Source organism: Perca fluviatilis, chromosome 18 (assembly GCF_010015445.1).
Source record: "Perca fluviatilis chromosome 18, GENO_Pfluv_1.0, whole genome shotgun sequence".
In the NCBI taxonomy this organism is placed as follows: domain Eukaryota; kingdom Metazoa; phylum Chordata; class Actinopteri; order Perciformes; family Percidae; genus Perca; species Perca fluviatilis.
In genome coordinates, this window is record NC_053129.1 from 36768595 (window position 1) to 36786094 (window position 17500).

The 17500-nt window shown below is 43.6% G+C and overlaps 2 protein-coding genes across 4 annotated transcripts in view; one reads left to right on the forward strand and one right to left on the reverse strand.

Moving 5' to 3' along the window:
- The window catches only part of LOC120546642 (ankyrin repeat and SOCS box protein 2-like), a 16165-nt gene extending 10711 nt beyond the window's left edge, over positions 1-5454 (forward strand). For all 3 annotated transcript variants that reach the window (XM_039781739.1, XM_039781740.1, XM_039781741.1), the window contains 4 exons: positions 1-64; positions 524-1094; positions 1988-2141; positions 4842-5454. The exon at positions 1-64 is cut by the window's left edge and continues 108 nt beyond it. In XM_039781739.1, the coding sequence (XP_039637673.1) occupies positions 1-64; positions 524-1094; positions 1988-2141; positions 4842-4981 (929 nt within the window). In that variant the 3' untranslated portion in view covers positions 4982-5454. The remainder of the gene's footprint in view (positions 65-523; positions 1095-1987; positions 2142-4841) is intronic.
- Positions 5455-11022: 5568 nt separating this feature from the next.
- The window catches only part of LOC120546469 (E3 ubiquitin-protein ligase TRIM50-like), an 11034-nt gene continuing 4556 nt past the window's right edge, over positions 11023-17500 (reverse strand). The window contains exons 5-10 of the mRNA XM_039781396.1: positions 16327-16422; positions 14759-14989; positions 13906-13928; positions 13586-13716; positions 13288-13469; positions 11023-11658 (exon numbers count right to left, since the gene is read on the reverse strand). Of these exons, the coding sequence (XP_039637330.1) occupies positions 11023-11658; positions 13288-13469; positions 13586-13716; positions 13906-13928; positions 14759-14989; positions 16327-16422 (1299 nt within the window). The remainder of the gene's footprint in view (positions 11659-13287; positions 13470-13585; positions 13717-13905; positions 13929-14758; positions 14990-16326; positions 16423-17500) is intronic.

The following is a 17500-nucleotide window of genomic DNA, read 5'->3' on the forward strand; positions in this document are numbered from 1 at the left end:
CTAACAAACCCGGGAAGACCGGCTTGTTACCGCTTCACATCGCCGCCCAGACAGGAAATGACACGTAGGCACACAGATCTCGAAGACATCTTTGTAATTTAGGTTTTAAATCCAGTTCTCAGACCAGAGCCAGCGTTTCAGGAGTAGAGAGGCTCAGATCAGGACAGCTAACTTTAATGTTGAAGGCAGATGCTGGGTTGTAGTTTTATACTCTACCTGCACATTTCTCTGCTGTTAAAACTACAAAAATGTCTCTTCTTTACCAGTACTTAAAAATCCACAGCATGAAATACTAACTGGTGAACGTTTTACCTGGGTAAATCTGGAATATAAACATTGCTTTAGGACATGCATTTTAGAAGATGGGGATAAGAGTATATCTTTATTAACAGGAAATATGAAAAACTTAAACTTAAATACAGATAACTGTTGATTAGTCTCTAACAGTAACAGTGGGTTTCTTTCATCCTTGTGAACAAGCTAGCGAGTTATGTCAGAGTCTGTGTTCTGTTTCCTGTTCCAGCATCGTCTCCATGTTGGTCCCCGTCACCAGTAAAGCCGCAGTGCGGTGGAGCGGCATCAGCCCGCTGCACCTGGCCGCCGAGCGTAACCGTGATGAGGTCCTGGAGGATCTGATTGCGGCGGGCTTCGACGTCAACGCCCAGCTGTCCGAAGAGCGCTCAAAGCTCTACGAGGACCGGCGCAGCTCGGTGCTCTACTTCTCCGTCAGCAACAACAACGTGGACGCCGTACGTTCGCTGCTGGCAGCCGGCGCCGACCCCAACCGCGACATGTTCCGGCCGCTGATGGTGGCGGCGCGGATGGGCAGCATGGAGATGGTGGAGCTGCTGGTAGAGCACGGCGCCGATATCAACGCCCCCGTGCCCACGCACCCCACCACATTCCCCGCAGTCTACATGTTCTCCATGAAGTTCCTGCCCATGTTCAAGTTCCTGCTGGACCACGGAGGCCACGCCCAGTCCTGCTTCAGCTGCGTCTACGGAGCCTGCACACATCCTCCAATCAGAACCAAGCACTCGGACTGGGACCTGGGATACAGCGACGGTGTGCCGCAGCAGACAGGGGGCGTACAGGTGACAGGAGTCTGCTGGAAGGGTTTATATATTCAACTACACAACCGAGGGATAAAGTCAACATTATGTAACCATAGGCAGAGTTTGACATTTGAGCCAGGGGGCAAAAAAAAACTCATTGTAGCAGCTGAGACCTGGCCTACCACTCGGGGAACACAGCACGAGCACATATGGACAAAACAATCTTCAAAAAAACAAATATCTTTATTTTTAAAGCAGATTTTAAATTACATTGTAACAATTTAACAATTCGCCCTCATGAAATCCAATCGCGGCTGTCTTGGAACGCAACAGACAGACGGTGGCGGGATACCCCGACACTTAAATTCAACTAAAATGTAACAGTGACCAATCAGTGTTGGACCTACAGTCTGTTGAGATACCTCTCCAAATGCAGAAACGAAAGCGCAGTCACACCATAAAACGTTAAGACACGTTAAGAAAAAAGATCCGTATTTTGCCGTAATCCAATGGCAAATTCTGCTATCTGTTATTATTCTGTGATTGACAGTTTTGTGATTAATTAACATTTCTGTGATTGATTAATAGTTCTGCGATTGATAGTTCTGTGATTGATTAACAGTTCTGCGATTGATAGTTCTGTGATTGATTAACAGTTCTGTGATTGATAGTTCTGTGATTGATTAACATTTCTGTGATTGATTAACAGTTCTGCGATTGATAGTTCTGTGATTGATTAACAGTTCTGCGATTGATAGTTCTGTGATTGATTAACAGTTCTGCGATTGATAGTTCTGTGATTGATTAACAGTTCTGTGATTGATAGTTCTGTGATTGATTAACATTTCTGTGATTGATTAACAGTTCTGCGATTGATAGTTCTGTGATTGATTAACAGTTCTGCGATTGATAGTTCTGTGATTGATTAACAGTTCTGCGAGATGATCTCAGCTCCGAGTATCTGCCGTTGGGCGGGGCCAATCATTGACGTCCTGCTGGACTATGTTGGTCATGTGACGCTCTGCTCCAGACTGCTGGAACACCTGGACAGCTTCTCCGACTGGAGCGGCATCAAGGACAAAGCAGGTGACTGACCTGATTTTAGGAAAACTTTCTGAAGTCTTTTTCTGAGAGAAATGAAACTGTCTTCATTTGATTTTCAGGAGAAAGCAAAGCAAAATATGGCTTTTATTCTCAAAGATGTTCGGAAGTTTTCCAGAGGCGGAAACACGAGCTGGATGCTCTTGATTTACATAAAGTTGCCTGGAATTCTATTTTATTTTTTCAAATCAAGGCATTTTCAGGGAGACTGAGACACTGCAATAATAAGATAAATCGTATATGTATAATAACGCATATTCTAAATAAGGGCCCTCAAACTCCCGTAGTAACCTTCCCCATCATGTCTCATCACATGGAAAGTCTCCGAAAAACAAGTTACACAAAGTTGGTATCTAATGTTCCAGTGTGTCTGGTAGTTGTGTATCTGATGTTCCAGTGTGTCTGGTAGTTTGGTGTCTGATGTTCCAGTGTGTCTGGTAGTTGTGTATCTGGTGTTCCAGTGTGTCTGGTAGTTGTGTATCTGGTGTTCCAGTGTGTCTGGTAGTTGTGTATCTGATGTTCCAGTGTGTCTGGTAGTTGTGTATCTGGTGTTCCAGTGTGTCTGGTAGTTGTGTATCTGGTGTTCCAGTGTGTCTGGTAGTTGTGTATCTAATGTTCAAGTGTGTCTGGTAGTTGTGTATCTGGTGTTCCAGTGTGTCTGGTAGTTGTGTATCTGGTGTTCCAGTGTGTCTGGTAGTTGTGTATCTAATGTTCAAGTGTGTCTGGTAGTTGTGTATCTGATGTTCCAGTGTGTCTGTTAGTTGTGTATCTAATGTTCAAGTGTGTCTGGTAGTTGTGTATCTAATGTTCAAGTGTGTCTGGTAGTTGTGTATCTGATGTTCCAGTGTGTCTGGTAGTTGTGTATCTAATGTTCAAGTGTGTCTGGTAGTTGTGTATCTAATGTTCAAGTGTGTCTGGTAGTTGTGTATCTAATGTTCAAGTGTGTCTGGTAGTTGTGTATCTAATGTTCAAGTGTGTCTGGTAGTTGTGTATCTGATGTTCCAGTGTGTCTGGTAGTTGTGTATCTAATGTTCAAGTGTGTCTGGTAGTTTGGTGTCTGATGTTCCAGTGTGTCTGGTAGTTGTGTATCTGGTGTTCCAGTGTGTCTGGTAGTTGTGTATCTGGTGTTCCAGTGTGTCTGGTAGTTTGGTATCTGATGTTCCAGTGTGTCTGGTAGTTTGGTATCTGATGTTCCAGTGTGTCTGGTAGTTTGGTATCTGATGTTCCAGTGTGTCTGGTAGTTTGGTATCTGATGTTCCAGTGTGTCTGGTAGTTTGGTATCTGATGTTCCAGTGTGTCTGGTAGTTTGGTGTCTGATGTTCCAGTGTGTCTGGTAGTTGTGTATCTGGTGTTCCAGTGTGTCTGGTAGTTGTGTATCTGGTGTTCCAGTGTGTCTGGTAGTTTGGTATCTGATGTTCCAGTGTGTCTGGTAGTTGTGTATCTGGTGTTCCAGTGTGTCTGGTAGTTGTGTATCTGGTGTTCCAGTGTGTCTGGTAGTTGTGTATCTGGTGTTCCAGTGTGTCTGGTAGTTGTGTATCTGATGTTCCAGTGTGTCTGGTAGTTTGGTATCTGATGTTCCAGTGTGTCTGGTAGTTGTGTATCTGATGTTCCAGTGTGTCTGGTAGTTTGGTATCTGATGTTCCAGTGTGTCTGATGTTCCAGTGTGTCTGGTAGTTTGGTATCTGATGTTCCAGTGTGTCTGGTAGTTGTGTATCTGATGTTCCAGTGTGTCTGGTAGTTGTGTATCTGGTGTTCCAGTGTGTCTGGTAGTTTGGTGTCTGATGTTCCAGTGTGTCTGGTAGTTGTGTATCTGATGTTCCAGTGTGTCGTGTAGTTGTGTATCTGATGTTCCAGTGTGTCTGGTAGTTTGGTGTCTGATGTTCCAGTGTGTCTGGTAGTTGTGTATCTGATGTTCCAGTGTGTCTGGTAGTTTGGTATCTGATGTTCCAGTGTGTCTGGTAGTTGTGTATCTGATGTTCCAGTGTGTCTGGTAGTTTGGTATCTGATGTTCCAGTGTGTCGTGTAGTTGTGTATCTGATGTTCCAGTGTGTCTGGTAGTTGTGTATCTGATGTTCCAGTGTGTCTGGTAGTTTGGTATCTGATGTTCCAGTGTGTCTGGTAGTTGTGTATCTGGTGTTCCAGTGTGTCTGGTAGTTGTGTATCTGGTGTTCCAGTGTGTCTGGTAGTTGTGTATCTGGTGTTCCAGTGTGTTTGGTAGTTGTGTATCTGGTGTTCCAGTGTGTCTGGTAGTTGTGTATCTGATGTTCCAGTGTGTCTGGTAGTTGTGTATCTGATGTTCCAGTGTGTCTGGTAGTTGTGTATCTGGTGTTCCAGTGTGTTTGGTAGTTGTGTATCTGGTGTTCCAGTGTGTCTGGTAGTTGTGTATCTGGTGTTCCAGTGTGTTTGGTAGTTGTGTATCTGGTGTTCCAGTGTGTTTGGTAGTTGTGTATCTGATGTTCCAGTGTGTCTGGTAGTTGTGTATCTGGTGTTCCAGTGTGTCTGGTAGTTGTGTATCTGGTGTTCCAGTGTGTTTGGTAGTTGTGTATCTGATGTTCCGGTGTGTCTGGTAGTTTGGTATCTGATGTTCCAGTGTGTCTGGTAGTTGTGTATCTAATGCTCCAGTGTGTCTTGTTGTCTTATAATTTGGTATCTGGTAGTTTGGTGATGTTCCGGTTTATGTTTCAGCGCCTCCGCGGCCACTGCTGCAACTCTGCCGGGTGCAGGTTCTCCAGCTGGTTGGACGTCGGCGTTTGAAGAAGCTGCCACTGCCCGTAGGTTTGATCCGCTTCCTGCAGCACCAGGAACGATGTGTGCACGACTGCTGAGAGAAACCCTGATGCTTCTACACTTCATCCAGCTTGCTGAAGGCAGGGCACTCATTGTTATTTATTATTTTTGATTGTTTGATCTGCAGACGTTTTACAAATGGTGAAAATATGACCAGCGAACGTTTCTTTAACCTCAACAACGGTGCATTTAACACAGCTGTGTGCGCAAGCCAGACAGACCCTTGAGTCTCTGAGCAGGAGTCCACACATTTAGCATTCAGATCTTCTTTAGTTTGGGCCCTGTTGTCTGAAGTTTTAAAGCCAAAAATTCTGATGAATGGCACATCAGCTGCCGGAGCGTCGACATGTTTGCTCCCTGTCTCCCAGCAGATGTGTTATGTGTTAGGAGTTAGGCCGGTTACACACTGGCTGCATGGCATGAGCGTGGCGTTTCTGTTGCGTGTCAGCTGCGTGAATGTCTTTACACACCAGAAACGTGTCTGACGCGGCGCTGCTGCTGCTAGCCTTGTCTGGACACATGGATGTTTCCCATAAACATAAATATATTCTGATCTGATTACAGCAAAGACAATGTCGGCAGTATTGACGGCAAAATAGGCTCCAGAATATTTCATTCTGTATTTAAATTACATTTATATATCTGCATTTATATCAAAACCTCGAGACTTTCAAACATCAACATGTCATTTATTAATATGTATTCGTGTCTAAACGACATATAAACATCTTTTCCTATTCTATTTTGCCTGGAAACGCTTCCAACATGCTTGCATGTCGCGTGAAAAATAGGCGTTGGTTCTATTTCTAGGACGCACGCATTTTCTCAAGCCGCGCCTGAGCATGTCATGCAGGCAGTGTGTAAGCTCTAACCTGTTAATATGGGAGCCCAAATAAAAACGGACACGCCTCGCAGCTGACACGTTCACGCGACGCATCCAGTGTGTAACCGGCCTTACGCGTTACGTGTTATGTAGGGAGGTTAAAGGTTGTGCAGGGAGGGGAAGACCATTCAGCTTATTAGATGTTTCCTAAAAATAAAGATTCACAAGTCCTGCATCTTAAGTAGGGTCTTTAGTCTTTTGAGGATGAGTCTCAAGTCAAGTCTAACTCTGGCGCAAGCATTCTGCTTTTTTACTACCTCGAGTTTACGGACTCCACTGATCTCTCACACACCCACCAAACGACAGAAAACATACCTCAAAGCAATGCACACTGTTTAAAGATTCAACGTGCCTTTGATTTAAAGTATGGATGCAACTATGTGATTGGCTCTTGGAAATCATGGCAACATCTGGTTGAAGTGAACGCCAACAGTCAGCTGATTAGGTTTGGGAGAGAGAGAGAGAGACAGACAGACAGACAGACAGACAGACAGACAGAACAGACAGACAGACAGAAAGACATGAAGAAGCTTGGGGGAGGACCAGGGGCTGTTTGTTGTCCCCCCTGTCATGCCAGCAGATGTCCAGCAGGGGGACGAAATGAGAAGCATGAAATCTTCCTGAATGATTTTACACTGAGCTTCATTAGTTTTCATCCTAACATATATGTATATGTATATGTATACATATATGTTAGGATGATAAATGGTATATATTTACATATATGTATATGTGCAGTGTTTATTTCTGAGTGTGAGGATTTGATGACGCTGTAAAATAAGTTAAGTTTGTAGTGGCATTGTACTGTATTTCATTACTGTGATATCTCTGTTCCATCGATCAGTTTAATGAGCAGAAACAGTTTCATGTTTGACAGTTTTACTTTCAGACTGTTTCTTCTAATCACTGCTTCTCTTATTGATCATTCGTATATTAAAAACTACTCAAATAAAGACTTATGCCTGTAAAACTCCAGTCTGCCGAAATATCACTAAAGACATTTAAATTTAAATCTCTCATTAAAGCAGATTTAACTTTAGTTCATGAAATTGTTAAATTTAAAAAGAAAGTCTGTATTCATAATCCTGATAGATTTTGAACAATTTCAGTGTGGCAATGACAAATAATTTTAATAAATGTGATTTCTGTTTCCATTTATCAAAAACTGTTTTTCTTCAAAGAATCACAAACTCATTTTGGATCAGTTGTTTTTTTATTGTGTTTTTTTATTTATGTTTTATTGTTTGTTTCAACTGTTCAGATGTTTTTAACCCAATAAGAAATATAATAGATTCAGAAATCACCATCACCAAACCCACCAGACTCCATGTAAATAATCAGGACTTTTAGCGTGTATAGAGCCAGCATATCTCCACCAGACTCCATGTAAATAATCAGGACTTTTAGCGTGTATAGAGCCAGCATATCTCCACCAGACTCCATGTAAATAATCAGGACTTTTAGCGTGTATAGAGCCAGCATATCTCCACATATAAATGGGTGAATTAAGGGTTTATTTCAACCAAACCAGAGTGGTGATTGTTGGAACAGTGGAAAGATGGACCAAGACGGCTTTTGATAGTTTTATTTAGTTTCTGTTCACTTTGAATGAAGTTCAATGCAATTACATTTTATTTATAGCATCAAATCATAACAAGAGTTATTTCAAGACACTTTACAGATAGAGTAGGTCCAGACCACACTCTATAATTTACAAAGACCCAACAATTCCAGTAATTCCCCCAAGAGCATTCAGTGCGACAGTGGCGAGGAAAACCTCCCTCTCAGGAAGAAACCTGGGACAGACCCAGGCTCTTGGTAGGTAGTGTCTGATGGGACAGACCCAGGCTCTTGGTAGGGGGTGTCTGATGGGACAGACCCAGGCTCTTGGTAGGTGGTGTCTGATGGGACAGACCCAGGCTCTTGGTAGGTGGTGTCTGACGGGACAGACCCAGGCTCTTGGTAGGTGGTGTCTGACGGGACAGACCCGGTGTGATTAACAGTGGCAGTAATAGTCACAATAAAGATAATAGATCAGTGACTAGAAATAGTAGTTGTAGTAGTTCATGGCATAGCAGGTAGCATAGTAGGATATAGCAGGGGGTAGCAGAGCATAGCAGGGCATAGTAGGATATAGCAGGGGGTAACAGAGCATAGCAGGGCGTAGTAGGATATAGCAGGGGGTAACAGAGCATAGCAGGGCATAGTAGGATATAGCAGGGGGTAACAGAGCATAGCAGGGCATAGTAGGATATAGCAGGGGGTAACAGAGCATAGCAGGGCATAGTAGGATATAGCAGGGGGTAACAGAGCATAGCAGGGCGTAGTAGGATATAGCAGGGGGTAGCGGAGCATAGCAGGGCATAGTAGGATATAGCAGGGGCTAGCAGAGCATAGCAGGGCGTAGTAGGATATAGCAGGGGGTAACAGCATAGCAGGATTAGCAGGGCGTAGCAGGATGTACCAGGGGGTAGCAGAGCATAGCAGGGTAGTAGGATATAGCAGGGGGTAGCAGAGCATAGCAGGATTAGCAGGGCGTAGCAGGATGTAGCAGGGGGTAGCAGAGCATAGCAGGATTAGCAGGGCGTAGCAGGATGTAGCAGAGCATAGCAGGGCGTGGAGCAGGACCATGGCGACAGGACTCTGGGGAATAAGCTCCCCAGAGCTAGGTTAGTAACAAGCATTTCTGGAACATGGAAGCACACAGATGGAAAGAGAGAGGAGAGAGGAGCTCAGTTTGTCAAAGGAAGTCCCCCAGCTGTCTAAAACTATAACAGCATAACTAAGAGCTGGTGCAAAGCAAACCTGGGCCAGCTCTATAAGGGTTGATAGATGAATCTGACGACTATGAAGAGAAGCAGAGAAGAGAAGGGGTACACCCTCCCCTGCCGGGCTAGGCGAACGCTGCAACTCCTAACTCCCTAACTATAAGCTTTATCAAAGAGGAGAGTTTTAAGTTTACTCTTAAATGTGGTGACGGTGTCTGCCTCCCGAACCCAGTGTGTTTTATGATGATTAAAGTCCTGATTATTTACATGGAGTCTGGTGTAGTTTGGTGATGGTGATTTCGGGGCTGTTTCATGTTAAACTAAAAGGATCTTACTCTTTAACTAAAAGGTCTATCTCTGTAGGGATCCATCCCATAGTGTTGTCAGACACTTAGAATAATAATCTGAGTCTGTCAGCAGCAACAACCGAACTTTTAGTGGACTTTAACTGCTACTAAACATTAGTCCTGTGGGGTTATATTACAGCTGCAGTTTCAGAGATTTTTTTATTTTTATTGATTGATTTATTAGACAGTAACATAAATAAATGCATAACAAAATGCCAACACAGTGACATTGTACATTTATCAGAACTGTCGAGGATAACACAAGAAAGTTACAAACTTATTTCCATTGTGGTCCTCGTTGTAGTCTGACAAAGATGTCCAGGCAAGCTATAGCTGACTAAAAGGTACCTTATGTACACTCAACCACATCCAAATACAAAATAAATACAAATATATACACTGTAATAATAAATATTCTTTTAAGACTACATAAAAGATTGAATCTAATTAGCATTTAACAACCATTCACCACATGCTCGATTAAAACAACAATCTGACTGGCTTAACTTAATCCCAACTGGGAGTTTGTTCCATTCCATTGCCGCCATGTACAAAAAAGTATTTTTCTTAAATCTACACGGAACTATGTCTGTGGCACTACCTCTCGTTGAGTAGCTATGAGAATTTCTAATAAGCTTAAAATAATCTTTAAAATACCTTGGCTCATTCTTATACAAAATCTTTCTTGTTAATCTTAGTTTCAACTGTCTCACCCTGTTTTCAACTGTCAGCCATTTTAATTTCTTAAGTTCAGAAGAGCCAATATGTTCTCTATAGTTGAGATTTAAAATCAACCTGACTAATTTATTCTGTGCCGTTTGAAGTTGAACTTTTATCCTCTTGGGTGTGGTACTGTACCATGTAGTACAGGCATAATCGAAGTGTGGCTGAATTAAAGCATTTGCCAACATTTTTAAAGTTTCTTTATTTAGAAACTGAGCCTTACGAGCCAGGAATTTTATTCTTTGGTTCACTTTTTTGACAACCTTTTGACTCATACTTTCTCCACTCACAGAACTGTCTAAATCACAGCCCAAATATTTAACAAAATTTTTAGCTTCAATCTGGATACCACCCAAAGAAATTTTAAGCTCAGGAGTCCTACTCAACCTTATTTTAGAACCAAATAAAATAGATTCAGTTTTCCCCAAATGCAAAGACAGTTTGTTCTCTATCAGCCATTCACTTATATTTTGTAACTCATCACTTAAATGATTCTCAATAACTTATGTCCTTATTGGAGAACACCAAGGCTGAATCATCCGCATAGAGAAAAAGATTACAATTGCAAACAGATTTCATATCGTTGATATACAAGAGAAACAACAATGGACCCAGGACACTACCCTGTGGCACCCCACACGTTATTTCTCTTGCCTCAGATAGCGTGCAGTTAATATCAGTTTTACTCGAATCGTTTTTATAGGAGCAACTTTATCTAATGCCTCTAAGAACAAATTTTTAAACTGCTCCCATGCCTCATCAACATCCAAACATAACATTAGAGGCCAATTCAGTGATTTTAAACACTCAATAAAAACCTCACGACTATATTTTTTAATGACCTGATCTTAGTTGTGTTTTGTTTCTTCAATGCAACTTTAAATTTTTTCCTTGTACAATAAATTAATGAGTGGTCACTCATAGTACAATTTACAACCCCACTCTGAGAAATCATAGATTGCTCTGATACCAAAATGAGATCAATGACCGTTTGACTCATTTTAGCTAATCGTGTGGGCTCTTTAATTATTTGCTGTAGATCCAGAACCTGGCAAAACTTATTAAAGGCTTTATACATCCCATGATTTTTGTTAGAAACAGTATTAAAATCACCTATCATTATAACCTCACCCTTAAAATCACTACATGGAACAAAAAGTTCTTCCAATAACTGATAGAAATGATTCTGATCAGGAGTTCTATACAGAGTTGTTCCATCAGACACTTAGAGTCCATGTTAAAAAAGTTATTCTTTAACAATTATCAGCCAATGGGACAGCAGTAAATGTTAATAACCAATAATATTGATCCTCTGTGTGAACTGTCTGTGCTTTTGCGTTGGTTGTGTTTCTGAGTGATTACATGTGTGATGTGTCTGGGGCTGGGTGAGGGGGCAGGTGGTCCCTGACAGGCTGGGGGTCTGGGGCTGGGTGAGGGGGCAGGTGGTCCCTGACAGGCTGGGGGTCTGGGGCTGGGTGAAGGGGCAGGTGGTCCCTGCCAGGCTGGGGGTCTGTGGCTGGGTGAGGGTGCAGGTGGTCCCTGCCTGGCTGGGGGACTGGGGCTGGGTGAGGGGCAAGGTGGTCCCTGCCAGGCTGGGTTTCTGGGGCTGGGTGAGGGGGCAGGTGGTCCCTGCCAGGCTGGGGGAGGACCAGGGGGTGTTTGTTGTCTCCCCTGTAATGCCAGCAGACATCCAGCAGGGGGAAGACCTTCCCCTGCAGCTCCAGGCTGAAGCTGTAGATGAAGCCCAGCTCGTCAGGACTGTCGCTGTTGAAGAAGGTCAGACGTCTGTTCTCGTAGTCCAGGAACAGTGCCAGCCGGCGGGGGGGGCACACCAGTGGAAGAACCACCCGAGGTGACAGGAAGGCTTCATAAACACCATCCTTCAGTCCAATCATCCACACTCCACTCTCTGGACTCTTCCCCAGCTTCGCCTTACGGTTAGTGGTTCCTTTGATCAAACCCAGGCGCCATTTAGGTTTAGTACCGACCTCCACCTGCACGGTGACAAGAAGCACAATCCTTTACTGTATGTAAAACTAAATCATGTCTGGTTCTGAATCAAGAACATGATGAGACGAAACAAAACTGCTTTAGGAAAAGTTTCAGTGGTCTGAACTGGCCCGACTTAAAACACCTGATGGTGTTGTGTAGGGAGGAGGGAGGAGTTCATGTCCTGGGGGAAACACAATCCACAATCTTTTTCCTTAACTTAACTAGTTGTTTTGGTGCCTAAGCTTAACTGTCGTCGCCGCATAACGCTCACTTTATGTCGCCCAAACTTAACCGTAATGTCCGCCGAAATGACCGCTATGTATCTGGCTAACAGTCCCCTATTCTCGGCTTACTGAACCACCAACTACCGCTGATATGACGGAGCACCATACGGAGCCCCGTAGCCGCCTAAACCGACCCGTCTCGACTCGACTCAAACCAGTTGATGGTGTCACTGCGACTCAGCAGGTGGAGTCTCCAGAGGCTGGTTTTAGAACGTAAGAGACGTCTCCTGTTTCAACAGCCAATAGAGAAGTCAGCTGGTGGAGTCTCCAGAGGCTGGTTTTATAACATAAGACACGTCTCCTGTTTCTACAGCCAATAGAGAATTCAGCTGGTTGAGTCTCCAGAGGCTGGTTTTAGAACGTAAGAGACGTCTCCTATTTCAACAGCCAATAGAGAAGTCAGCTGGTGGAGTCTCCAGAGGCTGGTTTTATAACGTAAGAGACGTCTCCTGTTTCAACAGCCAATAGAGAAGTCAGCTGGTGGAGTCTCCAGAGGCTGGTTTTACAACATAAGAGACGTCTCCTGTTTCTACAGCCAATAGAGAAGTCAGCTGGTGGAGTCTCCAGAGGCTGGTTTTACAACATAAGAGACGTCTCCTGTTTCAACAGCCAATAGAGAAGTCAGCTGGTTGAGTCTCCAGAGGCTGGTTTTAGAACGTAAGAGACGTCTCCTGTTTCAACAGCCAATAGAGAAGTCAGCTGGACCAGTCAGCCACAAACTATAGAAATAAAATCATCCAGAATTCGTTTTATTTCTGTTACAAACTGTCAGAGAGCAGTGTTAGAGCAAAGCAGAGAATCAGAGAAATATAACATTTTCTCTGTTTCATCTCTACTAGAAAAGCAGCTGTAGCAAGTATCTCACTACCGCTCTACTCATACTAAGATGATATAAATGATATGCAGCTACAAAAAAGCCTAAAAAGTCTGAAGTTAGAACGGAAGTACAGAGTCGTTCTATGCAGATGATACACCGTCTTGTCTCGTTGGTCTAAACCAGGGGTCACCAACCTTTACTAAACTGAGAGCTACTTCATGGGTATTGAGTCATACGAAGGGCTACCAGTTTGATACACTCTTCTGAAATAACAAATGTGCTCAGTTTGCCTTTAGTTATATATGATTATTAATGATTAATGATGCTCATCTATGTGAAGACACTGATCATGTTAATGATTTCAACAATGACTTAACAAGGTGGGAAACAGATAATGAAATGGATATGAAATTTTCATTTTTAGAACAGGCCTGAGGGCTACTCATATGGTCCTTGGGGGCTACCTGGTGCCCGTGGGCACCGTGTTGGTGACCCCTGGTCTAAACTGTGATTTACAGTTTAGTGTTTACCTCCCAGTAGTGTTTCCCGGAGGAGAAGCCTCGGTTGGCCAGGACACAGTAACTGATACTGAACCGCTCAGGATTATCAGGAAGCCTCCGCAGCAGAGCCCCACAGCTCACCACCGTGTCCCCAAGACGGAGCTCCAACATCGGGTGAGCAGTCTGAGGATCCAGCTTCAACTGCTCTGGTGCTGGAGGAACAGGAAGAATATATATAATCACTAAGGACAGGCAGACAGGCAGGCAGGCAGACAGACAGACAGACAGACAGACGCACAGACAGACAGACGGGCATATAGAGGTTTACCTGGCAGGACTTTTCGATGTAATCTCTTCCACACCGTGAGTTTAATGTCGTTGTGGTTGAAACCAGTAATAAAGTTTACCGAGCTGAATCTTCTCTCCTCCTTCTGCTGGAGCTGCTGAATCTCTCTGAACCTGAGAATTACAAACAGAAAAGGATTTACTGCCAAGTAGGTGAAGAGAAGGTTAGACAGGCAGACAGGCAGACAGACAGACAGAAAAGGATTTACTGCCAAGTAGGTGAAGAGAAGGGCTTTAGATTTATTACTGAATATGTAATAACTAAATGAGGTAATTGATGACGTGTGTTTGTTTGTTTGTTACCTCGGAGCAATTGATCCGTACTTCTGTAAACAGAAGCAGAGAAAGAGATCATTTACTGGACCAATCAGAGACTCCAGACAATAGTCAGCACCAAAGATATTTACTGGACCAATCAGAGACTCCAGACAATAGTCACCACCAAAGTTATTTACTGGACCAATCAGAGACTCCAGACAATAGTCACCACCAAAGATATTTACTGGACCAATCAGAGACTCCAGACAATAGTCACCACCAAAGATATTTACTGGACCAATCAGAGACTCCAGACAATAGTCAGCACCAAAGATATTTACTGGACCAATCAGAGACTCCAGACAATAGTCACCACCAAAGTTATTTACTGGACCAATCAGAGACTCCAGACAATAGTCACCACCAAAGATATTTACTGGACCAATCAGAGACTCCAGACAATAGTCACCACCAAAGTTATTTACTGGACCAATCAGAGACTCCAGACAATAGTCAACACCAAAGATTCAGGAATAGTGAGTTTAAACTTTGATCTCCTTGCAAGTCTCCGGTCTGCAGCGTTCTGAAAGCTGCTAGTTTCCACCAATGAGAAGAGACGTCAGACAGACAGACAGACAGACAGGCAGACAGGCAGATAGAAAGACAGACAGACAGACAGACAGGCAGATAGAGAGACAGACAAACAGACAGAGAGATCGACAGACAGACAGACAGACAGATCGACAGAAAGACAGACAGACAGATAGACAGACAGTCAGACAGAGACAGACAGTCAGTCAGTCAGACAGAGACAGACAGTCAGACAGTCAGACAGACAGACAGTGAGACAGACAGACAGACATACAGAGAGACAGACAGACAGACAGACAGTTAGTACCGTGATAAAGTCCAGGTGTCCCTCGTTGCTCAGGTCCTGCAGGATCTTCTGGGCATCCTGTAGCTGGTTCTGGTTCTGGTTTAACTGGTCCGTCTGGTTCTGGAGGGACGAGATGAGGACCGCGGTTGACGTCTCCACTTCCTGGATAAACCCCGCCTCCTCCACCTCCAGCCAGCGCCGCAGCTCACCAAACTCCTTCCTCACCACCCACTTCAGCACGTCAGACTCATTCTGATTGGACAGAGAGACACTGTCAGACAGGAACTCGTTCTGATTGGACAGAGAGAGACTGTCAGACAGGAACTCATTCTGATTGGACAGAGAGACACTGTCAGACAGGAACTCATTCTGATTGGACAGAGGAGGGTGTCATACAGGAACTCGTTCTGATTGGACAGAGAGAGGGTATCAGACAAGAACTCGTTCTGATTGGACAGAGAGAGACACTGTCAGACAGGAACTCGTTCTGATTGGACAGAGAGACGCTGTCAGACAGGAACTGGTCTATGCATACCTTGATACAGGGATAGTAACCCTGTTTAAGGTCCGTCCTATTTCCTGGAGCAGTGAATGTTTGCATTGCATAAGAACCTTATGGGAAAGATTGTTCCAGGTATTCAAAACCTCAGGTCTTTACATTTTGATTGTAAAACACAAGATGGAGAGACAAAACATCCTTCTTGTGTAAAGGTAGATGTTGCTCAATGGTGTTTTAAGCCCCCACACCTAACCCTAACCCTAATCACCTAACCCTTGCCTAACCCTAGTGCCTCCATGCAGCGCTGCCTGGAAGACGACGTTGGGCGCAGTGTTGTGCCTGGTTGAACGATAGTTCAAGAACTCGTTCATATTTTGGGCGAACGTGACCTGAACGTACCGTATTACTGCCTGATGAACGTTACTGTGAACTCCTTCATTCTGGTGTCTGTGAACGCCACGCTCTCTGTTTAACTTCGTCCAATAGGATGCCAGATTTCTATAGAGCCTTCCAGGCCAAAACCACGGCTAAAACACACCATAAACAGGCCTTCATATGTAGCGGAAAAAAACACCCAATCTGGCAACACCAGCCACCAGTGTCGCACCGCCGCATGGGTCATCAAAACAAAAAGCAGCGTCTTCGTATGATCATTTAAACCAGTTTTATGACGAGGTCGGTGTGGATGGAAAAATCTTACATTTCTGGGCAAACTTTGCCCGCCGGCTTTCAAAAAGAAAATCTGCACTTCAGTCCCATCCACAGCAAACCTGAAACGGCACGTTGACCTGGTTGGATATGAAGATGAAATCTGACGCATAGTTTCAGTGTTAAAACTGATAAAATAATTGCTGTCTGTGGTTCTATATTTGGGCTGTGATGGGCAATCATTTTGAAAAATAATAGCTCGCAGCAACATATAGAAAAAAAGAACTGTGAACTTAGTTCAATATTTTGAAGTATGAACTATGAACTGAACTAGTTCATTTTAAAATTTGTGAACTGAACTTTGAACTAGTTCATGTAGAAAGTGAACTTTCCCAACACTGGTTGGAGGGTTAAAACACCAAACACCGTAGATGTCACTCACAGTGATCCTGGATTTGTTGTATGCCATTTTACAGATCTGATCCTCCAGTTTACGTTTCTGATGCTGGAAGTCAGTCATCAGACAGGAAATGTCCTCCTGACAGACAGAGAGACAAATACATTAGCACTGAAGAATAACATCAAACACTTTAAAGGGTCACTTTACTCTCAAAATGTGACCCTTTACTGTTTATTTCATCCATTTACTGCCTCTTATCAGGTCACAGCCGGCAACACAAGGTGGTCCGGCAACTTCCTCCGAGTACCTTGGAGGATCCCGAAGCATTCCCGAAACGTTCCCGAAGCGTTCCCGAAGCGTTCCCGAAGCGTTCCCAGAGCAGATGAGATTCAGGTTGTTTAGATACGCCCCAAAATGGTGGCCCTCCAAAGCTCAACAGGAAGTAAACACTATGGTATCAACCAAAAGGCCAGTGTTATTTTCATGACCTTGTTGTTGTTGAAACATGGCGGTGATATCTGGTTTCTGTGGAACATTAAACTCTTGTAATCTCCTGGTTGATGATACGATGTGAGATAAAACTGCTTATCTGCTGCGAGTCAACATCACCAAACTATTCTGGGTTTAACGGTCAGCCAATCATCACTGTCGGATTCAAATCAAACGTTCAACCCAACATCATATGTGAAAAATGACCTTATGTACCTAAATGAACAGAATATCACTCAACATTTTATTTATACACCTTGCTAACAGACATCATTCACATACGAATATTTAGAACCTAGATAGCAGATATTTATGAAGTCATGATCTCAAAGGTTACGTGTATATTGTATCTTATATATACTATAGAAGGAGATATACAAAAAGGCAGCAAAAAAGCGACAAAAACGCAGTGAAAAGGCAACAAAAAGGCAACAAATGTCGTACCTTCATGCGGCTGTAGACAGAGATATATATATATATATCAGTGTTTCTCAACGTCGGTGCACTCTAGGGCGTTCAGAAGATGATGGGGGCGTTAGCAATATTTTGGAAAGGGGGCTTGAGGTGCCCCTTTGGGGGCGTTTGTTTGAAAGCTAGTTTAAACCAAAGATTCACAATAACAATACATGTTTACACTTAAACTACTAAAGAATAAGTAGTCTGCAACATTAAAAGCTGCCAGTTTACAGCACAGCGACTGGACCAGACGGGTATCCTAACTTCTCTG